Genomic DNA, 25,919 nt, shown 5'->3' with positions numbered 1-25,919 from the left:
TCGTGGACAGCCGCCCCTCGACGGAGCACTCTGCTGCCGATCGCATGAAAATGGAGACACGAAAATGCTAATACAAACACAGATGTTTCTTATGTCATGAATACAAAACTACGGTTAAGTTTTCTGTTTTACATCCATAGTTTGACAAGTGCCAGCACTGTGGCTGCAAAAAACTATTTGTCCCCAAATTGTCTTTTCAAGCCGAAGCTAAGAAACCAGCTGTTCGTTGGCACGTGCTACAGTAGACAGCAGCACGCGTTTTTCTGGAATTCACAGCAGCAAATTGACTGTGGCGTCGTTTTCTCAAATGTAAATCGCCTAGGAGTAATTTCCTGGCGTAGCCGTGAAGAAACTCCGCAAACAGTGAACCTGCGTTGGAAACGTGGCGTCTCAGGCCATCATGCCTATGTTCCGATCTTTTCAGAACGGAGCACTGCAGTACGCCGTCATAGAGACAAAAAAGTGGGATATCAACGCTATTTATGAAGTACAAGCACGAATTCGGGCCGGAAATCCTTGTATCAGCAAAACTGCGTCATCATAAGTTATCGCTGCCTGTCACCATTATAAAAAGAAGGGCAGCAAATGAGGACGGAGCAAAAACAAATTTTAAGGCAGTCGCACAAGCACAAATTAGACTCAAAATGTGCAAATGCGGCAGGGTAAATGTGGCGTGCTAGATGCTGTCAAATGCAAAATGAGCCGATTGTTTTTTACCGCTCTGAAATCGTGGTGGTCGTTTATAGAGCACCGCTCTGAAGCGACCGCTTCTGTTGTTTCGCGCGTCCGCCGTTGGCGGACAATGATGAGAGATCGAGAAGGAAAGCAGAGGAGGAGAGTATGACCAAAGTGTGAGCAGGAAAGAGAAGTACCACGAGTGCCGGGCGACACGTGGTGCACGGCGGCAACCTGCTAGGAGATAACGCCAGAGCAACGGGCTCAGTCGTGCGTTCGAAAATTACGCGTTAACTTTCTGTGACGAAGGAAGTGTTTCGGCTGCCACTGCAGCACAACGATTGATTGATTGATTGTGAGGGTTTAACGCGCCGACGCAACGAAGGCGATGAGGCGCGCCGTAGGGGAGGGCTCCGTATTAATTTTGACCACCTTGGGATCTTTAACGTGCGCCGAAATCTCGTACACACGGGCGTTTTTGCTTTTCGCCTCCATCAGAAAAGCGGCCGCCGCGGCCGGGACTCGAACCCGCGAACTGCAGCACAACGAACTGACCGAGCACGGCCTCAGCCATAGAGTTTTATACTAATATATAAACTAGAGGGAAACCTGGCACTGCGATCACGGGCCGCCGTGGGCCCCGCCATTGCAGCTAGCGACGTTCCTCGCCGACTTGGTTTAGCTAGCCATACTGGTTCTTTTTTGTCTCGACGCCATAAAGGTGACTTTTTTTTCTGCATCGTGCATAAAGCTTCTAAATAATTACTGACAAATAAACCTTTCTGGAAGCTCACTGTTATAATAACAAAACCAATTTCAACAATCCTTTAGAGTAATATTGTCACGTTTTTGCAGCCAGAGGCAACTTTCAGCCTGTTCAGGAGCCATGCCAAGGGCAAGTGGAACGTGCCGGGCCGGTACATGACGAAACGCTCGCTGAAGCGCGCTCCCCAAGACAGTGGCGCGAGATTGCCCTCTAGTACACATTAGTATGAAACGCTACGGCCTCAGCACTGTCTACACCTGAATGAGAGGTGCGCGACCCAGAAACAGCAGCTTTTCGCCATCGCTGAGAAGACTGCAGTTCCCGTTCCATTAAAATTTCCTATTAGGAAGTATCGCCATATTCAGCCATTTTTGTATTTGCATTTTGCTAACTTTTTTTATCCATCGAAAAGAATTATCTACTACTACTGTCAAAGGAGTTCTGCCTAGTAAAAATATCATTCGGCATTCACATGCCTCCCTGTGGCTAATAATTTAGAATGCCCGGAATAACATATGCCAACTTCCTGCTACATAACACTAAAAAAGTACGCCGGCACAAGTTTTGATTAGTAACCTACGTCGGCACAATTTTTGCGATCACAAAAAAAAACGCTCCGAACTACGTTTTGGCCACAGAATACAAAAAAGGGCAGGTGCAAATTACGCGTTAACTTTCTGGGACGAAGGAAGTGTTTCGGCTGCCACTGCAGCACAACGAACTGACCGAGCACGGCCTCATCCATAGAGTTTTATACTAATATATAAACTAGAGGGAAATCTGGCGCTGCGATCACGGGCCGTCGTGATAGTTCTTTTCAATACACGGCTTCAAGAGACGAATGGTATACCTTTTTCTTTCGGAACTAAATTACAAATGTTTTTTGTTTACTTCGCTCAATTTTATAATACTTCTAAGCGAAAACCTAGGCAGAAATAAAAAAACTGCTATAACCAAATATATTTCACTATTTTTTTAAGATGTATCTTACCGCCACTGCACAGTTCCAAAATTTACCGTAATTCGAACTATAGCGTTAGCTACCGGGACGAACTATATGTCTGCATGAGGGGTATGATATGAACTGCCACATTTTGTGTTTAGGTTTAACTGCGGAAAACTGCAACTTATCCACAGCATATGGTGCCTCGCATGTATTGTAGTTTGCATACTTATGATGTATATTTCTTGTTATTAAGTGGAGGAATGGTGAATTTCTGAACTTATTGTTAATTTCTTGAAATTAGTCAAAAAAACTTCTTGTGTTCAGTTTTTATGGTCGGTGTTAATACTGGTGCGCACTAATTTAACGATAATTTTGGGTCATCCTTCGTTACGGCACTGCGCGGTAAAAACGAAAGCAGCATAGAGGTATCTTCGAAAACGGCGTGCACATTTTGGAATGCCTTTCCGGGAGGTAATTCCTGATGTAATTACAATACGCGTATGCTAATTCAACTACCCTAGGTTCAGGCAACAAGTTGTGGTTCGCCGCACAAAAACAATTCTTGCAGTGAGGTGGCGCTAGTGTGGATCACCAGTAGTTCCGTTAGATCTGTTTATGGTAAAATGAAATAATTAGCTCATATTGAGCGATGGCAAATGACGTAAATGGCTTCGTGAGTTTTCTTCTGAAGGTGAATACTGTACAAGGCTAGCCGGCTTCGGCCAATCCTACAGCACTTAAATGCAAACAAAAAGACCCTCTCGCCCGTAGTACACGCCTTAGGAGCTGGAACATGTAACTGTTCAAAATGCATTTCTTGGTTGTAACATTACGTTGAGTTGTAGCTCAAGAAAAAACCTTAAGGCTCATCTTTCCACCAAAATGATAGGTATCGCAATGCTTTATTTGCCCATTTAAAATTTTCGTGTTTTCGCGGGGCGAAATATGTGGAGTGGAATATACACATGGATGCCTTCTACCTCCTGAAGCTCTCTTGTTCTTAAGGCGTCTGCGGCGTCATTTTAAACCACTATTCCTTTTTTGTAACCTTTTGCATCACGTAGACAACACTCCCTTTGAAGGCTGAAGATAACGCAAAATTTAATTTAAGAACAACTAGTTTGACAAGTCTTATTGTTGTACAAAACTATATATTTCGATGTTTTCTTGCTGGTTCTGTATCAGGCTTTTTACTCTCGGATGCTGGGTTCGACGTTTGGTTTGTGAATTGTAGAGGAGGGCCACAGTCAAACTTTCACCAGACTCTGACGACGAGAGACCCAAAGTTCTGGAATTGGAGGCAAGTGCCGTATCCGTGCTAAAATGTCATCGAGCCTCATACGAGCCTCTCAGTGTGTTGTCTAAACATATTTCAACAATACTATATTTCTCGTATATTTATATAGCTGTTGGAAACGGTGTTCAACGTAAATTTACCTGACCTGCCCAACGTTGTAATTTTGCATACTATAAACAACGTGTAATACCCTGAAGCTTATGACCGCACTTTCGCAGGGGTATTTTTCAAATACGAAACGTAAAGACAGCGCTTTTTTTTTAAATGGCGTGATCAATCAAGCAGTCACTGTCTTGTAGAAAATCAGATGCAGGAAAGACTAAAAGCGACTGGGTTGTGTTTTGTGTCAGCCCGTTATTTGGCAATAAACATCACTGGTGTCGTTTCACTAGATTTCTTGAAGTCCAACTGAAGATAGAGTCAAAATGATGCCCATTCTTGCTGCGACAGCTAATGTTCTCATTAAATGTTCGATTCTGGTGAACCAAAAACAACTACAATTAACACAAAATTAGTGTTTTGATGGAGTGATGGTTGTAATCCTGTAATAACGCGATAATTAGTTCGTACAGACACATCGCATAAAAAACTTTAATATCCCTTTATTAAGAAAGTTGAGATAAGTGCGAAAGTGTGGTCGAACACAAAGAAAGTTCGTTGAATTCATGGTGCAACCTTCAAGTTCCAAGACCGCAAACAAAAAACGAGCCCATGCGTCCATTTCTTACGCACAAAGTAAACGCATCAATCAACGATCTAATGTATGCCAATGCGTATTTTATGACATGAAGGTATACTATTACACTCTATTTATGAGAGATGGGTGTATTGTCTTATCTAGAACCATTGCTTTTTCGCTATTTTCATGTCACCGTTTGCAGAAAATGCAATCCGGGTTTCAGGCTCGTGCCGTGTGTCCATAAATCTTACAGAGCTTTTGATTCTGATTCTGATTGCACGGTTTAACGCACCGACGCAGCGCAGGCGATGAGGCGCGCCGTAGTGGAGGGCTCCGGATTAATTTTGACCACCTGGGGATCTTTAACGTGCACCGAAATCTCCTACACACGGGCGTTTTTGCTTTTCGCCTCCATCAGAAAAGCGGCCGCCGCGGCCGGGATACAGAGCTTTTGGGTTGACCTCAAAGTCTATTGCAAACTGCAACATTTTTAAGACGCCAGTAGCCCCACTAAGAAAGCTCTTTTGGTTTTATAAATGAATGTTTTGCTGTAGATCTGGCATCACTGACTACATCCTATAGCCTGAGTGTTTCTTTTGGTGTTCTTTATTTTGACGATCTCTTGTATGGCATCTGAAACAAGGCCACCACTATTCGTGAAGTTGTTCGAAGTTAAACATTGCCATAAAAACTAATAGCCGTCTTGTCTTCGTGCTTCACCTAAATGATTTTCGTTATTCAACCATTTGTTCCGACGACGTTCGTCGGGGTTTTTCTGAGTGCCAGTAAAGAGATTACAGGGGAGAACAAGGCAATGTAGACACATTATAACTAAAAAAAGCAAGAGAAAAATAGCAAAAACCCACAATCGTAAATTAATCACAAGGGCAAAAGGTGAATTATGTTTACATGTTTGGTGCAATGATGTAAATGCCTTGCCACCAATAAAAACAAAGCAATGAGACTGTTGCTTGTCAATTGCCCCAAACATAACAAATATCTGAGTAGAGAGTGAAACGAAATTGCACTTTTAGAGAGATTGTCATAGGGAAAGATTATCTCATAGCATCTGCACCAGATAAAAAATTACTTATTATCCAAATATAAGTGCGTGCGAGGTAAAAATAACATACCACGTGACAAAAAAAATGAAGAGATCTAAAGAACTTGTCACATCATTGAAAGGACGTTTACAAGATATGCACAGCATTGTTTCTAGGTAAAAGAAAGCGTAGCGGAGGCAACTGCCTATACTTAGATGTGAACAGTTTTGGACGTATATTGTAGGAATAGAAATAAATTTCTGCCAATAGTTCGAACCTTTTCTCGACCTTAGCAGTGTACTTTGATAAGTACAGAATATGTTTAAACGTTTATTTCCTTTATTACTTACGATAGTCTTCCCTGTGTATCATAAAAAACACGGATAAGTCGCATAGGTGGGAACGGACGCAACACGAAGGTTTATTTGTGGCATACCTCGGTTGAACTGAACTTGTGTGTGGCAATTTTATGAGAGTGTTAATTTTGTTGGAGTAGTTGCTGATTTTTTGGGGGGCGAGCAGTGGCGAGTGCTTCAAGAAACACGAGACGTAACTAGCAACGTCCAAGCACTAAATCTCCTTGTCGAAAGTGCCACGACCTCCCCGCTTAGAGAACGTGACATACGCAGAGACTGGGGCTTCCTCCGGCATCGCTGCGCAAGCATCTTTCCGGCCGCCACTTCGAGTGCAGTAGGGGAGGTGAACGTCGCCTGGGGTGACTTCCTTCGCCTCTGCCCTCTCCGCGACTCGCTTTCGTGGCACCGCTGGTTCGATACGACCAGTCCAGCGTTATCTGGTCATATATAAAACACAGCGGCACACCAGGAGAAAACTCTAGGCCCAATGGCAGCTTCCAAGAAAACATAAATACGAGTAAAAGGAACATTTGATTTAAACACATGCCGAGTTACCCATGCTTCTCCGAAACAACTGGCCATGCTAGTATGCGAAAAACCACCTCTGGCCTCCTACAAACCATTGAATTGCAAGACATCAGACAGGCCGCTCGTTCTTGACGCTCCCATGGAAGGGGAGCGTTCTCTTGTTCTCTTTCGTTTTCTTCTTTTAGTTATTGCAATCCGTACATATTGGTAGTAAGAGCAAACGTTATTTGCTTCTTCCATAATTATAATGCGCAACCTATTCCTACAGGCCGCAACACAAATCTCGAATACATGTTTTTAATGCACCGGCCACAACAAATGTTTCAACGTCCTCACCTTGTTTGGCTCGATGTTGTCAGGGGATGCGCTTTGGGTTCCAATGCTGTAGGGCCTAGTTCAAACCCTTCACCCCCTAATTTTCTGTTTATTGATTTAGTCAGTTAGCGCTGCTGGTAATTCTTGGTCAACCTTTCAAGCCGACGCCGGGAGCGGCATTTTCCCTTAAAAGGTCATTTAGTGATTTTGCAAATAAAAAGTTATCCCTCAGCGAAGTATGGATCTGTAAATTATGATGGACAGATTTACGTGCATTCGCAAGTTATAAGCAAATAGGTTATTTCAATTGAAAAAGGATTGAGTCCTTGTACATATTTCAGAAAATTATGCAGGACACCCTTGTTAAAGTTTAATTGTAAGGTAAAGGGGAGTTTGTGAAGCCGCACACAAAAAGGTTGGTTGAATTGCTGCGGCCTAAGTCAAAACAATTTTAACGGAGTCCCCATCCTGCTCTCAGACTTCGATATTAGGGGGCCTAATGCTGTATCTAGGGAAACGAAAACGTATAATTGGCTAAATACCGCTTTCCGACAGAATCGCAGCACAAGGTAATGACTCGTGTACAACTGTTACCTACTGCGAGATCGGCTCCTCTCTGGTAGAGGGTAGCAGTACTAATACATTCACTACGGATTGGACTTCGCAGTTTTGACGAAATCGGAAGGTACGACCTCTCGGCTGTTATCGACTACATCCTGAACAAGACGCGGCTAACCAAAATTGGCATGCTCACCACATCACGAGGCTTCACGAGCAGTGCTGTACTGTTTTCTCTCCGCCCGGAGTACAACGACAAGGCAAGTCAAACGGCTTCTTCCAGGAACTCGGCAAGGCACAGACAAAACAAAACGTAACGAGCGAGTGCGGATTTTCCTACAGAAGATTTGCTTTTTGCGAGCACATCTGAAACTGTGTTGAGGTCACTGCTAAAGCCGATGGGGATAAGAAATCCTGGTGCGGACAAACAGCCACTAGAACCGTAACGAGGCTACGACTAACACTACTGACCTAAATGGGGTCAAGGCAGCTTCCTAGTTGGTTCGGAAGAGCTGCAATGTAATCAATGAAGTAATATCAGATAAGGAATCTTAGAAGAACAGATTGAGTTTTAAAGTAGTGAATGCAGGCCCATTGCGGGTTATGGAGGGCATCGGGAAAGCAAAACTCGTAAGATCGGGTTCGTGGTCCGCAAAAAGGTAGCAGAGAATGTTAAGCAATATTCCCTGATTAGCGAGAAAGTAGCCGCTGTTGTGATCGCACCAAGTGGGAGACGAATGTGAAAGTTACTACGACACTATGGCCCGGAACATAGCTACGGAGATCATCCTTTGGAAAGTTTCTAATGACGTCGAATAAACAATGAATAAAGGGGTCCCTGTTCTAGAGGTGCTGAAGCCACCAGTAGCACACGACGGTCTCTGGCCAATCCACTGTACGTGACAGTTCATACGTGTTCCAGAACCGCGGGGCTTACTTCAAGATTGCGTGTGTATGTCTGTGCGGGCGCGTGTGTGTGTTTGTGCGTGTGCGTGTGCGTGTGCGTGTGCTTGTGCGCGTGTGCACGTGTGTGTGTGTGTGTGTGTGTGTGTGTGTGTGTGTGTGTGTGTGTGTGTGTGTGTGCGTGCGTGTGTGTGCGTGTGTGTGTGTGTTTGTGTGTTCATATTCATGAATGTTTGTGCGTATATGTACCATAGGACGCCCGCAGATGGAGGTGTTAGTTGTTGATGCAGCACCGAAGACCGAGACCCTTTATTCTTCGAACGTGCAGCAAGGCCAGTCCAGCATACGTGATGATGAGCGTATAGATGGGAAGTAGACAAAGCATTGCCTAAGGAACCAAATGTGATGATTACATAGGTGAAATGGTGTAAATGGGTGAAATGTAGAAAATAGATAATAAAATTGCCTAAAATATATGTAACACAATCAGTCACGAGATTTTTAATACTGCTTGAAAATATGCAAAACTTTGATTGTATTGTACAATCAACTGATAATAAGATCAAAAGGAAGAGTATTTTTTTTTCGCTATAATCAAAGATGGAGTGAGTTAAGCAATTCCGTAAAACGTTTCACTATATGGCCGCATGGCTGTTCAAATGCCCGCTGCCAGGGCGTCTTTTCTGGGGATTTTTCTGCGGTGTTTTATCTGGTTAGTGGTCGAAGCGTACTGCAATTTAAAAAAAATTTCAAACTAGTCAAAAGTGATGACACCGAAATCTAAAAATCGGCCATCGTATTACCTCACCATATCTGTTTAGCTCTACACCGCCCTAAGAGAGCTTTGTGGATAGAGGAACAGAATAGAGTAAAAGCAAAAGATATGTTTTTGACAAAGAATATCGAAAGACGCAAGTTGTGTCGTGCGAGTCGTTGTAACAAAACTCACTGTATAGCTGTTTTCTGGTTTTGGTTCATTTTTATGTATTGATTATATTTTTCCCACGCACAAACTCCCTTCACACAATGTTTCCGTAAACTTGACGAGGAAAGATGCATTTGCTACAAAGTTAGGTTTAATAAAGTGATTATTCTCATCATCTTCCTCAAAATCGAGGTCCTCCGCTTAATTGCAAAACTAATGAATCATTCACTCTTAAGGTAATCAGGTGGAGTCGACTAAAATGGTGCTAAGTTCTCGTATTCTGTGCGTTTTTACAATTCCTCTTTACAACATTAAAAGTTTACTCAGTGCCTATTATGCCTTGTATGGGAAGAGCCAATAAACACACTTAAGTGCGCCGGAAGCTAGCCGGCAGAACTATCACTTATTGCAAAACCGAACTGTCTTTCATACTCTGTGAATTTGTAAAAGTCTCTATGTAGCAAATATGCCAGAAAAAATTGTGCAGAATTACTCATTTTTTTATTTATGTTATTTATTTGTTTGTAAATACCGCAGTCTCTCTCGAGACTTTTGCAGGGTGGGTACAGGTAAGTAAATGCAAATACATACAAGATAAGGCAATAAACAATAGAACATAAAAGATATAAGATATCATTTCACCTATGATTTGGAGTTTTTCAAACAAAGGGCAGCAAAATCTAAGTTTCGAAGAATTGGATATTCAGAACATACCAAATCTGAAAAACAACGACATTTTGCTAAAAATAGACACCGATAAACACTTTCCAAATTTTACCAAAAATAAACTCTGAAAAGCCGGATTCCTAATTATAACTTAGGCATAATATTCTGTCGTGTACTTCAGACAAAAAACGGCTTCCCCGTTGAACCACTCCAGGGTAGAATTGTTCTCACAATTGTCGTTGGATTGAAGTGGACTGCATAAACTTTATTTAGGCCTGCAGAACGTCGTCTGAAAAGTTTTTTGTTGCAGGTGAACATTCTTATTGGCTACGCACCAGTCGCGAACCTCACTTATTTCACCTCCCCAGTGCGATTCGCCGCTCCCTTTGCGGGACCAATACAGGTAAGAGTTTTTTTGAAGAGCTAGTAGTTTACAATAATCTAACTTTATGTTGTTTCATTTATGTGTAACACATGCCAAGGGGGCGCCAACGCCAAAACATAGCATGCTTTACAAACGCTCATTTTTGAAAAGAAAAGATGGCACAAGTTCTTGTTAAAGACTGCACAACAATTTCCTAATACAGGAGCAGCACAGGCGTAGTAAATAAAAAAAAACAATAAATGTCGAAAATCCTTGATTGCACGGAGAAAAATCGGGTGGATGATTGTTGCTAATTCCTTTGGGAAGCTACTATAAGTAGAAGTCCGTGGTTCCCAAGGTTGTGGTAGCACAATTAAAGTTTACAGTAATGTTCGAAACTACAAAAGAGCGAATAAATAAATCCGAAAAAGAGGGAAAAAATTTGATATAATGTAGCAATGATATTAAAACGTACCGCATAAAGAAACAATGTACTTTGCTCATATAATCTCCTTTCTACTACTATTACTGCCACTCCTGAAAATACAGGCTGCTTAACGCAGCCTGTGCTTTTTAAATAGCATCCTGAAACATTGGAGGCAACGTTTCGTTGACGGCAACTACTCAGCACTTTTGCTTTGGGTTTTCCGTCAATACATGCCGCTTGATTTATTTTTTTGAAAAGAGCCCAGCTTCACTGACTTAATGTCGTGAGCGCTGATGTGAACAGCGAAGCTGCCAGGCGTTTCCGAATCGCGAGACAGCTTCGTACAACTTCTCACAGCCAGCAATACAATTCCCATTTGCGTCACCTCAGTTTTTCTGTATGACACTGTTTTCACCATATACTGGAATGTTTTGTTACTTTTTAACTTGCAACACCAACAGGGGAGGGAGCTGTGAGCGCTTTTATGATTTTATGGCCAACACATTTTTTTTTCAGGGCGTATCATTTTGTTTGCTATCGACAAAATAAGCTAACCATGTATTTTAAATTAAAAGAACACTGCAAATGTCACTTATGTACTGAGGTATTGCCTCCAATTGCCGTAATGTTTCCATTTTGCTCTACAATTTTTGAAGGACAAACATTGCCACTTGACTAAGGAGTGAAGAATTGCTTTCGCTGTACAAACGTCTCGTTCAGGAATATTTTTACCTTGCTGCAAGTAGGCTTGGAGCTTCCTCTTCCTCTTGCTTGCTAGCACCCGAGTTACCACGCCTCCCTTTGTGAAAGCCTCTACAAAGAATAGCCAAGCTGTTAAAATTATGACTTCTTAATTTTGTTTCAGATGATAGAAATATTGTTTAAATATTCAAAACTAGACATTCAGGATGTCGTTTAAGGCAGAATGCTGCAGGGAGGTTTAGCGAAGCGGCCCGGCCTATCGGTGTGAGAAAAAGCTGACACGTTCTCTGAAGCAATATGTGTTTACTGTTTGCATATATTGACCTAACGATCAGGAATAGTGATCAAAAAGGTTGAACCCTAAACTGTTTAGTTTTCTTGAATAAATTATAAAAACACAAGACGCCATCGCATTACCTAGGCTGAATCGGAAACATCGTGATAGTTAGCCTTCTTCCATCGTTATCTTTTCCTCGGAAACTATGGCGCAGGATTAAAACTGAAACTAAAGCTGTGCGCAGTGCAAATACAAAATAACCTAAACACCTCAAGAGAAACTGCATACCTACCATTTTTCACAAAAAGTAGCAGATATTATGTAGAGCGACTGGATGCACAGTAGGAGCTATAGCTCTACTTTGAAGGTAAGGCCAATGCTGATTTTATGCGAAATGTCGAATGACTGTATACTATTGAGGGAGAACTGGCGTGCCTACTTTCGACATCATGTAAAAGTTTTCTGGTATAAAGATTACAAGTATTTGCGCCCAACGATATGCTCTGTTATAATGGTCCTTGTACACCTACAACAAAAAAAATGTTGATCTTTTTGCAAGACAAGAGCAATGGCTAAGCAGGCGGGAAAATGTTGCTGGAACAACTGAAATAAATTTATAATCGGTTATTAATTTATTTATTCTGGAAGAATTAATTTCTACGGGTGCGCTGAATTGTCGATACCCGAAGCTTAAATCACGATATTGTTGCGACGTTGTCATCCCACCGATGACAACCCGTTGATGCGTATGGGAAGGCGTACCCGAGCCTAGCTTCATCGCCTCTGGCATGCGTGTGGTAGCGGGGTGAAGCGAATGGCCAGCCAATGTTGCTGCCTCGAAGAAGACAAGAAGCTGAAGGCAAACTTAACTTGTTTACTGCATGGCGAGAGATGAGCCGAAGCCAAAGAACAATGCCCCGACGCGTGAGCTTACAGTACAGGACTAGACCAAAGTGGCAGCATTGATTCATTGCTCAAACAGGAGTGAACTACAGCGCTTGGGGGGCTTATTTATACCCAAAGTGCTAACGGTCATACAAGCGCTCTCTCTAGATTGTGCACACGACACGAACGGCACAGACACACACAACACTCTTTCCAGAGTTCGTGATCGGTCGGTAGTAGCGGCGCACGCTGCGTCCGAGAGAGGGGAGAGAGGAGGTCTCCGCAGTGGCTTCGGCGTCCTTCGGACAAGTTGAAGCATGCCTCGTCTGCCACCGCAGAAGTTTGAATCACGCCGATAGCTCCGTGCCAGCGATACAGACATGTCGCGACGCGTTTGGCTCCGTCGGCTGCAAGCGTGAGTCACCGACAGGAAGGCCCGCTTGAAAGGCGCACGTAGTGTAGGCTTCGCCACACAGCCGAGGAGTGTTGCACAAAGCCAAACGGCGAGCTGATTCGTAGCAGTACAGACATGCAGCAAATTCTTACTTTGCCACCATTGACGTAAATAGTTGCTAATAATAACAGACGTTTAACGCCTACGGGGGCCATCTGTTGGAGTACATAGCTACGTCAAAAATCGGTAAACTGTAAACGCATATTATGGCTTATATTTAGTATCCCAAACGCCCACTTGAAATAAATGGGAGCGAAATAGGTGGGCAGTACACCTTTATTTCAGTGAAAGTCGAAGACCGTTGCGAGAAGAATAATGAGAGGGGAAAGAGTCAGTCTGTTCTGCAATAATCGGAGTAAACCATTTTTTATTGTGCAAATACTTCTGCCAACTTGTAGGGTGTACTGGGATTTGCAGAAACTTGGGCAGAATTTGCACGTTAGGAAGTTTAGCGCATTCGTTTTAAATTTTTCAGTTTTTCCAGTTTTTAGCGCCGTCTTCTAATGCTAAATTTGATGTAAATCAAGAAAGGCTCACCCCTTAAGAGTATCTTTAGTGCACCGTAATAACACTTTCATTGTTGACACTCAATTTGTAGTCTTCATTCATGAGGTTCTCTCGGTGTTCTCACGTGATTTTCCTTTGATAATTGTTTTTTGTGTATGGACCTCCATGCAATAAGGGAGCTTTTTTCAACCAAATAGGTAAACACTGCCTGACCAAAACAAAGCACTTAAGGTCTTTGACTTTATGTTACTGGGAATACCAAGCATGCACACTATTTTCTTGCTAATGTCGCAGGCATCGTCAACATTTTTAGGCGAGCAAAGCAAATAAACTTCCTTTCTTTTGAAGTATCATTGCGTTCACACAGGCAATAAACGACTTCTTCACCCGTGGTGGCCTCCTCGTTTCAAGTCAGGCACAGAAGAACCTGATTGCCACTGCATGCAACAGTCCACTGCGTGATATCTGCTACGCACCGTTGGCAGCTCTGTTTGGGATAAATCCAAAACAGTTGAACAAGGTAAAGTTTATTATGGATCTGATAGCCTATACCATTTTATGTTTGGCAACTAGCACTCATGGCTTTGAAATTCTAACCGGTGATATTTGCGTTCTGACAGGCACGACATTTTAGTTTTATAAATCCCTAATATTAGACAATACCGATATGAAGCATATTGGTTCGTTTGGAAGAGGCAAAGTAGAATGATATAACGCTCGATTTCCTACGGGTCCATAGTGCAACAGTATTTTCGGTCCCCCGTCAAGATCAAAATACCCACAGAAAGTAAAAATACCATGACTCAAAAGCTGAAAAGTGATAGTTCCAACCACAAGGGCTCTGATGCACTAATTCAGGTTAGATAGTTTAGAATGCCAATATATTAACGTAACGCGCTTGTATTTTCAAACGGGTATAATTACAATTCACAGGAGTAAATTTTCTCCTGTGTAAGTGTTCCGTACCCACACTAAGCGGTGTAAGTGTTCCGTAAGTGTTCCACAGAAGTAAGTGTTCCCTACCCACACTTAGCGGTGGTCACAAAACTTGAACACTTAGGCACATGGTGTTCACGAAGGCAAACGATTTCGGACGGCCCATGCCAGTTGCAAATGGTGCGTGGAAAAAGTCGCATTGTGTCCACTAATGGCGTGGGCTGCTTTTCCGGCGGGTGCGCATCTGTGAGTCGAGTTTAGTTAGTGCTCATTACCGATTACGAGGGTGGAAAGAATTACGAATTGCACCTTGCGAATTCCACATATTAACATGTCAGGTACGTTACACCTATAGCAAAATGATGAATTTTCGCAGCACCAGCTCACGGCATAATACGATATTTGTACTTTGAATAGGTGTAATTTTTCTCTACTTCGTCTGTTGCCATGTGTACGCGGCAATTACTTCATTGCTGCATTACGCCTCCACGTGTGTCCGCACCAAATCCGCTAAACGAAAAAATCTACAAACCAAAAACATTCGATCCTTCGGATTTTCGGTGGATTTACCTTGCCTCTCCACTTCTGAAAAGGAAGTATCACTATGTCGAGGTTCTTTGCAGATAATTTTTGTAACTATACGTGTTGTATTCATGTTCTTTCGATTCTTCTCAGGACTAAGAGGTTTATTATGTATGGCACATCGATTTCGGAGAACGTGAACGCGAAATGCCGGAATGCAATGCATGCCATTGATACGCCAAACTCATGACCCGTGACATAAAACTTTGCACATATGTGCACGGTAGATCAATGAACAACGGCTGCGACGTTACTTTAATTTTATCACTAGGTCTTCACGAGCCCCGTGTAAATAAATTTATCACCACAAGGCAAATTCAAACTGCTTCCCAGCGCACAAACAGATAAAGACAAAGGAAGATGACACACATTGTGTGTCAGTTTTTTTCGCCTGTGTCCGCGCTGTGAAGCGGCATAAATTACCAACTAGCCGGAACCCTTTCTATCTTGGCACAGTCAACAGCTGTTGCTTTTTATTATTTTGCTACAACTACCACATGTACTGCGTGAAGTATTGTCCATCAGGTGTCCCTGTAATACAGCAGCTGAACGTCTACAGCTGTCGGTGTACCTTCTAGTAGATCGCCTGTGAATGTTCGGGGTGGCCTCTTATTCAAAGCTTTAACCTAAATTTCTTGGCAGTGCCTGCGTAACTTCTCCAATTTTACCTCTCCTTTTTCTAGGCGCTCTTCAATGTGCAAACGATTCGACCCTCTAGGAACTGAATCGTGTCCAGCCGCGGCTTAAGAAAAAGCTTTAGGAACATACAGTAAACATGTAACTGGGACAAATTCCTTTAAATCAAGCCACAACATGCTGATCGCTTTAGTTTCTAAAACCATACACGCAGATTTTGAAAGGCACTGGATATATACTAATTTCAAAGTTTAAAAACGTATAGTACATATAAACTGTTTCTCACACTCTGGTAACAGACTCCTAAGCCTGAATTCAGATTTGGAAGCCCAGACAGTCGCTAGGGCTCAATAATTATAATATAACGCACTTGACACTGCTGCCTATTTCAGGAAAGTTGGGCGCGATTTGTAGTATAAACCCTACAGCTACGAACAAAAAGTTATGTGATTTTGTACAAGGGATATTCCCCAAACCATTACTATCAATTAGAATTTTCGTTGCTTTTGTTGTCTCACAGACAAGGATTCCAGTTTATGTGGCCAACAATCCTGTGGGGACTTCCAGCCAAGAACTTGTCCATTATGCACAGGTGAGTACTCACCAGTTTCTGTTAGGCTGAAACAGGAATTCACATGCAGCTTCCGGACAACGTACTGCAAAGATTGTGTTTGTGTATGTTTATTTTTATTCCTGCACCAATTCTCCATTTGTTCCTCCCGATGTCGCGTTTTTACTACATGTTTTGTACTTAAAGTATAGAAAAACGTAGGGGCCGATTGTTTATTTGATTTTTATTCAAAAATTTGATCTTGGTGCAGACAATTTTACCCTGTGTTTGTGCATCCTCTCAAACACTACTTTTTAAGATCAGAAAAGAAGCAGTAGCCTCTTTATTTCAAAATGATATCGTCGAGCACGGCATAAAATGCCACCTGGCGGAAGCCACGGCGCTTTAAAAGACTATTCTACACAAAATGCGTCTTTCGGGGCTACAAAGAACAGGACGTTCATGTGTGTGTTTTCTTTTTTTATTTATAAAACCTTGCAAAATCAACAACCGCAAAGGACGCCCTAAAGGCTTTCGCAAAAAACGGCGCTCTGCCTGCACAAGCAACAAATGTTCATTGCCAAAAGTGAACGTAAACGGGATTACAAAACGTTGATTTCTAAGACAGCGCAAAAGAAACAACAGGGTCATTCGGAGCTGTTGAGCGAATCTTTTATGCGTTTTTGCAATTCGGCATCATCAACATAAGCCTACTTACGTGCACTTCAGGACGAAGGCCTCACCCATGGAATTGACTTCTAACTGCTCCTGTAGTGCGCTGCTCGGGTCCATCGTTTACCCATTAATTTCTTTATGTCGTTCCTCCATCAAATTATTGGCCTTCGCCTTCTTCTAGACTCATCCCTTAGTATCCACTCAATTACCCTGATGGTCGCTCGGCTGTCATTACGCCTAACAGCATGGCCAGCCCAAGTTTGTTTTTTCTTTATTTCTGCTATTATATTATCTACTCGAGTTGGCTCCCTCATTAATGGAGCTCAATTCTTGCCCCCAAGTGTTTCTCCTATCAGTTTTCACTCCATGGCCCTTTGGGACGACCCAAGTTTGCTTTCCAGCTACATAGCGAGACGTGAAGTTTCCGTTCTATATGTCTTCACCTGCTGGACTCATTGGTAATATATTATTTTGCGTGATAGAGGTTGCTTAGTGTGTTTATTTAGAATTGTTGGCCGAGTACACAACATTTCATATCGATGCTGGACAGATTTTTTTTCGTGGTTTAGCTCTGCACTCACAACTTGTATGACGTAGTTATATTGTTCTACTTGTTCTAGTCTAGCGTTTGCTAAGCTGAAAATGTGTGCTTTCGGCATGTTTATTCATCATCAGTTTAGATTTATTCGCAATGATTTATAACCCTACGGTCAAGCTTCTGATTGTAGTTCCTGAAGCATCTTTTGTACATGCTCTTCCAACTCTGAGAACAAGAATATGTATTTTTCAATTTCAGCCTAACAAATTTATTTTATAAAACCCAAAACACTATGAGGGCTGTAGAATTAAACAAAGTACAGTTTATATGACTCGATGTGGGTGTAAAACCTTCTGATGTTTTATTATACAGTCGCTTGTTCTGTTTAGCCAGCAACTGCTGTGTACATTTGCTGTTGCGACTAATAACATGGGCCTGACAGCAAGTATCCTCACAAAGTCCAAAATGTTTAAAACGTAACAGACGCAGTGCTATAATGCGATAAACAGGACTTCGGGAGGCAAAGCATCACAGAATGAGAATAGATACTGTGCTACTGCAAGGCGAAAGGAGGAGGAAAACATTGGGAAAACTATGAGATAGGAAACTTGGTAACCAAGAACGCATGTCGATGGCACAGAATACAAGTCATACCAAGATGTGCACCTTGAGCGCTCATTGTGGGTTTAATGTCTGTCACGACACTGAAATAAGGAGTTGCAACAAAAATGCAGGGCTTCTCATGACCTAAAAGGGCGACTTTCTGCCTTTTGTTCTGATTACTTTTTCGGTTACCAATTGTCTGCGGTAGTTTTTCCAGCCTAATACGACTGGAAAGCAACAAGACACCTGGAACAAAGAAACATCTGCCACTTCTGTGACGTGAGGCAGAATTAGTGCCCCAGATACTGTTAGCCAGGCGAAAGTCTTCAATAAATAAACGTTAAGGCTGCCATAATGATAATGACCGAGTTTTAGAGCATGAGCGTAGGAGCATGGAGAATAGAGGCTGGTGGCGCAGCTGTAAATGTTACAGAATATCCGCACATTGTTGCCTCAGCCAATTATAAGTGAAGTCGTAGCGGAGGAAGTGGACTGGAAGTCTTCAAAGGATATCCGCGAATAAAGAATATTTTGAACGACATGATAGCGGTCCTTCAAGTATCTAGGGGAGGAGGAATAAACGTTTATTTTAAAAAAATGTTCATTGAAGTCTTCGTCGGTTTTCTTAGTCCAAGAAGCCTTGGTCTTCAGCCGCCCGCGCCGCCCTGGTTGTTAGCCTTACTGGACATCCAGGGTTCGGGTAGACAACAGGGTCTGCCAGGGCGTTAGAGGTGTTGTTAGTGGCCACGAAGCTCGTCTGTGCGTGTTTTATCTGCAGAAAAAAATATTTTAGGTTTGACTTATTACTTTCGGCCTACTTTACGCTATTGTTTTATTTTTAGGTCTACAAGAAAAAGAATTTAGTCCGGTACGATTACGGCAGAGCAGAAAATCAGGCTCGATACGGACAGGTACGTAAAGTCATCATTGAAATCGTTGACGCCCTTCCTCCGCCTGATGTTACATGAAAACTTTATTTGGTACCAGTACCTTTTTTCTACAACTATCAAAAATATTGCATTGGTGAGCAATGTTGTCTCAGTAAATTTTGCTGGGCTGGCGGGGAAGTGTGTGAACCATCGGTCCTCCACGCCATAAATTATTTCACATTCAGTCTCATTCGTGACGTCGCTGCACTTAGGCACATACCCACTTTAATATACACATGGAACAGAAGCAGTAAAAGCTTTCAACTGACATAGTCGTTTTAATCATCATTCATAGGAAAAAACTGGTTCATTTACCACTTTGGTGTTCATCGGACTCTTCCCAAAATGAATTACTTCAACCAGTTTACCCAAATATTGCTTTAAATGCCTGCGGGATAGACCCGAAGAAAAAGGCGAGCTTTCCTGGTGATACCTGCTATTGCCTACAGAAAAGCTGTCAAACCGTGCAAGCAAAACCTTATAAGGCATGAATGAGGAAGGTGATAAAATATCGCTGTCATCCAGGAAATGCGTGGGATGTTCCGAATGTTAAAAAATTTGCGAATCGGTTTGGCATTGAAGTCATTTAGGCGTCGAAGCTTTGCCCCAGGATTTGTAAAAAAAAATTATCAATAGAGTTTTTCGACTTGATCTTGTTTTTTCCGACCCTTAAAAGAAAAAAAGTTTCGGTTTTTTGCCTGCCTGTCACGCGATCCAAATACTTGCCGTACGGCGAAAGATTGGCTGCGGGTGTGTTTCCCTCACTGCATATTAACTAATGACTGGTTTATACGTGTTACGCAAAGTGCAAGCTCTGACATTTATACGGCAAAATACATTATCTTTAAAGCTGTTTTTATCTTTTAGTCCATTTTTTTTTCCTTCACAAACTTCCTCGCCTGTGCTTAGGCAAAGGAACCGTACCTATGGTTAAAATACACAGAGCATAAACTACAACGCATACGCTACATCTTATCCCCTGGTAAACGTGCTTTGCACAACACAAATTGCACAATGGTGACCCCGCAAGGTGTCGTTTAATTAGTTATTTCATAATACCGCAAATTCCAACAGGGGGTAAAAATATTCATTATCGCGTCAAATGTCCTTAAAATGGGAATTTTAAAACTATCTTTCTCAATAGTTCAGGAAGACAGTTTAACGGTTTCGGAATTTTTCCAAACGTGCACGAACTGAAATCGAGTTTCTGTCCTGCTGTACTTTGTGTACACTAATTATAAATAAACTGCATGGAGACGCATACTGAACCTATAATAACCAGATGACAATGTATATACCGCTGGCGGCTTTGCTCGCTGTAATCGATGAGACAAATTAACCATGGATTCGGCCGAAAATCCTTTAGGGAGGGGAACAAATATCTTTTCCGTAATTTTTGAGAATCTATTATTTCACCTAAAAACGGCATAGCCTGTCGATGCCACAAAAACCAAGCTCAGAAACCACCAGAATGAGGTGTATTTTTGATTATTTATTAAATAATTGTGTTACTCCCTTTGAGCCCATCATTACTATGATAGCGTCACTTCCTCGGCGTGGGCTTTGCAAAATTTTTTAAGTGGACTGTCTGTGTAACTAATTGTATTTTGGGAAGGAAGTTAACTATCTACTCGTTGCACGCTTGTGAGCAAGTTTATTTACCCTAGATGAATTGTCCCTTGGTTTTTTCCTGATGATGGCTATGTGATTTACCCGTTTCTATGAATGATTACTTTGTACAGGTAACCCCACCGGAATACCCTTTGGAGAAAATCCGTGTTCCGTTCGCTGTGTTCAAAGGCAGAGCAGATGTGTTCGCAGACCCTCAGGATGTGAAAGATTTGACGGAAAGGCTGCGAGATATAATCGTCACCGATTACGAAGTCCCAGATCCACAGTTTGGACACCTAGACTTTATATACGCATTTAACGCGACAGAGATTTTGCATCGTCCAATGATTGAAGTGCTTGAGAACTACACCGCAGTTGGTTCAAAATAATTTGAGGTTGACGGCAATTTTAAGCACGGAGTAACTTGTGGAGCTTGTTTCGTACAATGTCTGGCACAAAACATCAATTTTTCTACCTTTTACTTGAAACTTACGGTGCATCAAGTCCTAATTCATAAGACAAACTCTGTGCTAATGAAGAATATTGCATTTTATGTTCAAGAAATGATAATAAAATTGGTGTCGGATATATTCACCCTTTTGTTATTTTTTTGGAAATTGCCATGCCTGCAACTTATTCCAAATCGCCTAGAGTTCTCTTGTCTTTTTATGTCTTTAAATTTTGAAAGGGGAAAATTGAAAACCAACACATGTTGCTGTTGCGTTTATAGCGGCACTCCAACAAAGAAATCTTAAACTACTATTAATTTCGCATATTTAACAACGCTGGCGCTATAGCTAAAGCTTGTGTTATACAACTTCAACATTTCCTTGCAGTCACACAGGAAATCATTGTGGTTAACTACTCTGGTGCTGTTTCCGTGTTTTCTAAGCCCGTATTATAGACTAGGTTAAAACGAAAACCATTTCTGTAACCCTAATTCAGACCTACTCGGAACAATCGTGGTGGGATTATTTCATTTCAAAATATTCACAATACGTTTACTGTCGCAAAAATATTCCTTAAAGAAAAGCTTTCAGAACGAGAATATGGTAATAACGCTATGCTAAGACTGGCGACAGTGTAGTGTAACGATGAATTATTTTTAAAGACATTGCTTCTTAGTTTAAACACACCATTGCTCCTTCTTGCGGCACTTGCAGCGGCAGAAACAAGAAACAATTGCACCTAATACCTGTTCCAACAAGTCATTTTGTTTCTTAGCTTCATAGGACATCTTAATGTTCTAAACAAAAAAAAACCTAACTGAATCAGTTGCACTAATTGCCCCAAAACAGGAATAAAGCACCCATAGACCACGCTTACACCTCTAAACTCCCACACTATACGCACATACCCAGAACATACCCTCTTCATGCACCTCCACCTACTCAATTACCAAGCGTGCACATTCCAAACTATGCAGACAAAAACATTTTACAATACCATAACCTTCCCAAACAACTGTCGTCCTTCTATTCGCCCGACTGCCCGCACTGCAAACCCCCCCCCCCCCCCCTTGATATACCTCACCTTCGCCTGCCAATATAACCTCACGTACCCAGAGAACCCATTCCACGAGAAGTTGTGGTCTCTGCTGAAAATGTCGGCTCCGGAGCTTCAAGAGGCCCTTATACAAGAAACCAACAAGCCGTGGATCACATCCTTGTCCCCATGCAGTTTTAAAGCAAAGCTTTCTAGCTCTACCAGCCAACGGTTCTTTCGTGCCGTGCGGGAAAAACTCCCAACGCGGCGGAGGCGGTGGTGGGGTTGGGTGCGTGTGGGGGGGGGGGGAGGGGGGGGGGAGGGGTTCACTTACGGAGTACACTGTAGATGGCGAGCGGTGAAATTTACCCAGCGTTCCCCGCGCGCCGGAGCTGCTCACATCGGCGGTCGCATCGGCGGGACCATTCCGTCGGCTTTGTCGCCTGCTTTGCGACAGCTGTTTTGGGCCTGTTTTGGCGCTGCTTCGCGTCCATTGCACACATCCTTCGCACGGCTTAACTTGTTCGGCAGCACCTCCTGAGTAACCCTGACACGACGGAATGATATGGTCGTACGGCAAAGACACGTCAATGATTGGTTTCCAGGGCGGGAAAACCAAATATAGAGACCACATACAGACATCTGGTCTAGAGATGCGTCGCTCAGGAGTGATCCGGTTCTTTTGAGCCGGTCTTTTTGAAGAACGAGTGAGCCGTGGCTCAGTAAAAGTGAGCGGCGGTTTTTTTGGAGAGATGGAGACTCTTCTCGCCCCCTCAGTGATCCGTGTCGAACGGGGCGAGCCACAGCACTGCAAACCATGCAGAAAGAGCCAACGGAGCCTAAAAGCCGAGTCAACGCTCTCTGCGCCAGCTATTGCCGGCGCGAGAAAGCAACTCCACTGCCGGGCCAGCTGGGGCTAATTTTCCAAATTTCTCCAGCGCCCCCTGTCGTGGGAGCAGACAATTCGAGCCAGGAGAACCGGATGCAGTTTTGACCCGTTCATCGGCTCTTCCGGTGAGCGGAATCGGCTCAGTTACTGATCGGAAGAACCGAAGACCCGGGTCAAATGAGCCGTCGCTCTGCGCCATCTGTTATCGGCGCGGGAAAGCAACTGTACTGCCGGGCCAGATGGGGCTAATTTTTCAAACTCCTCCAGCGCGCCTCCTGTCGTGGGAGCAGACAATTCGAGTCAGAAGAACCGGATGCAGTTTTGACCCGCTCTTCGGCTCTTCCGGCTCTTTCCGCTCAGTTACTGAACCGAAGAACCGAAGCTCCCGCTCTTTTCGAGAGCCGCTCTTCGCGAAGCGGATCTTCTGAGGCGCCATTTGGGAACCGCGGTGGCGGCGGCGGTGAATGACAGATCGGGAGGCCGCAATGGCAGCAGTGAACGAACTGCGTCTGTATTTTCAAAGTAATAGGAAAATGGAACTCCTGTGACCATATAATTCACTAGAATCACTACAGTTACATTTGTGCGTGTAGCTGTTGTCCGAGTCAGGAACGAGCCGCATCTTCTAAACCGCTCAGTTCCGCGGCGATTATCGGCTCCCGGCGGTTCTTTGGCAGAGCGGCTCTCCTAAGACCCGACGTTCAGCGGCTGCTCGCTCGATTAGAGAATTGTGCTGAGCATGGCTCTGAAGGAGTCGTGTCGGCACGTTCCGGTAGAGTTATTAGAGGCGTATTGGCCGACCCAGCTGGGTCTTGTGTGCAATTTTCGCGTCATCTATTATCGCTGCCAAAAGGCGGACCCGTCGACCTCGCTTCGAATAAACTGAACAAAGTGTTGTTCACCACTACAATATTAAAATTAGTTTCTTGTATCATGTCCAGAATCATTTTTTCTGGCGTCACAGATCACTAGTAGAGATCATATTTGTGAGGTTATAAAGTTGACAAAAAGTTTAATTTTTTTCTTTATATATCGACCGAGAGTGATTCTGAAATACCACTGACACATAAAAACTTTTGTAATGGTGGTGAGGCCAATTCTTTTCAGCACAAATACAGCGGATGTTGTTACAAAATAAATGACTCAACAACAATTGAGTAATAATTTAGATTATGGATGCTTAACACAGGTTACAAACCTAAATGAACCGCTGAACCGTTCAAATGAACCGGTTCACTTCAGTGAACTGAGCCGTTCTGAGCCGCTCACTGAAGTGAGCCGTTTTGCCCATCTCTAGTATGGTCGCTACAGAAACGCTACCTTTTGCGCACTGCTTGCCACGAATGGGACTCCGTTTTCTAAACTGGTAAATAACAACTGGGTTGTGTTTTAACGGGTATTACAAAAGGCGAAAGCGGCAACCGGTTCTCATAAATAGCAATTAAAAAAGTTCTCTCACCTTTCTCGCAATTCTCACTTACCAAACTGACTAGTTTAAATCGGTATAAATGGGAATCACTAACCTCACATGCCGAATTGTTTCGGTGTCTGCGCTTGTGTCGCGCGTTTGTGTAGCCCCGAGCTAGCACAACAGAATGGCTAGGTTCCGCTGCCTCACCCGTCGAAAGACGCTCCTCTACGTTTTCATTCTCCCGACTCACGGCCGGGCTACAGCGGCGGCGTCCACCGCTCTAGCCCGGCCGTGACCGATGCTGCTGCTGCGTTCGGAACGCCGCCCTCGAAATTTCAGGTAACGGCTGGTAGAATGCCTGCTTTCACTCTTTGTAGAGCCACATATGTGAATTGAAGTGACGTAGCAGGGGCAATTCTTGTGGGTGTCGTTGTAAGCTTTGCTTTCCAACCAGCTTCACAGCGGTGAATGGGGCCACTTTTTTCTCAAATAAATATCTGTTAATCCTCCTCTGAATGCCTGTATCCCCCTTACTTTTCAAAAACTGGTCAGAGGATGTCTAAAAATTTTGTGGTTAACAGTGGTATGGTCGGGGATTGTACTGTAAGAAAGCCAACGTGGCGCTAATGGCATTTTTGGGGGCTAATGGCAAAGGGGCGCCAACGGTAATGGTCTTTTCTGTGCTTTTAAACAACAGCCGCTACAGTGAGTAGATTATTTTTATTTATGACACTCCAACCCGCAAATACTAGTCAGCTGCAGTCACCGAGGGCCCGCTCAACACCGGCACTCCAGAATGTGACCTCACGAAACCAATCTCCCAGTCCTGCAAATACTCCACCGTTTCACCCTCCATAATCACAACGTATTTCGGCTAGAACAAGGTGTAGGTTTTCCGCTCATCCCTCACATTGTCCCTGAAGCCAAATAAAAAGCTACCTAAACTAAACTCTGGCTCACCAAGGCTCAGTTCTTTGCGACTGGAACGCCGATTGGCTACTCCAGTCACACTGTCTTGCCACTCCTCTCGCCCCGTGGCGCTTAACAACCCAATTAGATTCAACTTCATCAAAACCCACTGCCCAATATAATATCACGCTGCGTTAACACAGCATTTAAGAAGCCCAATCCATTTGTCTTGATTCTGAACAGGGCATTTACACAAACACTAGCTTAAAGGGGTGATTCAGACCAAATGCAAGTTTGTTTATTCGTAACTTTGCCTCTTTAGAATAACACTGACACCACTTTTAACCCAAAGTTCACTCAAATAAGCTGCATAATTTTGATAAAAGGGAATCACCATGACACCCACTAGCTTGATTTGCGAGCAGGATCTACGAGATATTATGGGTAGCTGTACTTTTGGCTGACGCCGGCAAAACCAAGAGCAAGCTCGGCAGGTCTTATAAGCTTAAAAAACGGGCTTTTTGCGCTTAATGTAATGCATACTGATTTTATAGCAGTAAGAATGGTGGTGTAAATAATGAATGTTAAGAAAACGCACGTAGACATAGAAGCACTAGTGCGTAGTGTTTTTGAAGCTCTATGGGGCACTCACATGGCATTGGCCGATTGCTGTAAGCAACATGGTCTAACGTAACTCTGTTGAGCATTCCCAATGTTTCAGGAAATGAGTACTATCAACAGCAACAAACATTATCCGCGTACAAATCAGGCCAAAAACAAAGCGAAAGTGCAAAGTGGTCCCGAGTGGTGTGGTGGGGCCATTTAAAAAAAGTGACAGCGAACCAGGCCTTCCGCTGTTCGCTGCACCCCAAACCCACATACTTCCGTTTCC

The 25,919-nt window shown here is 43.2% G+C and overlaps 1 protein-coding gene across 1 annotated transcript in view; it reads left to right on the top strand.

Moving 5' to 3' along the window:
• The window catches only part of LOC144141270 (lysosomal acid lipase/cholesteryl ester hydrolase-like), a 94,173-nt gene that overhangs the window by 885 nt on the left and 67,369 nt on the right, over nucleotides 1-25,919 (top strand). The window contains exons 2-8 of the mRNA XM_077672846.1: nucleotides 3,573-3,687; nucleotides 7,273-7,423; nucleotides 9,968-10,060; nucleotides 13,641-13,793; nucleotides 15,948-16,019; nucleotides 18,636-18,704; nucleotides 20,465-20,811. Coding sequence (XP_077528972.1) covers nucleotides 3,573-3,687; nucleotides 7,273-7,423; nucleotides 9,968-10,060; nucleotides 13,641-13,793; nucleotides 15,948-16,019; nucleotides 18,636-18,704; nucleotides 20,465-20,722 — 911 coding nt within the window. The 3' untranslated portion in view covers nucleotides 20,723-20,811. Of the gene's footprint in view, nucleotides 1-3,572; nucleotides 3,688-7,272; nucleotides 7,424-9,967; nucleotides 10,061-13,640; nucleotides 13,794-15,947; nucleotides 16,020-18,635; nucleotides 18,705-20,464 lie in introns of the transcript that reaches the window.

Source organism: Haemaphysalis longicornis, unplaced genomic scaffold (genome assembly GCF_048455015.1).
Source record: "Haemaphysalis longicornis isolate Haplotype H1 unplaced genomic scaffold, Haemaphysalis longicornis Haplotype H1 scaffold_6, whole genome shotgun sequence".
NCBI classification, from domain to species: domain Eukaryota; kingdom Metazoa; phylum Arthropoda; class Arachnida; order Ixodida; family Ixodidae; genus Haemaphysalis; species Haemaphysalis longicornis.
Note: the sequence above shows the minus strand (reverse complement) of the source record. Positions and strands in the feature narration are given on the sequence as shown.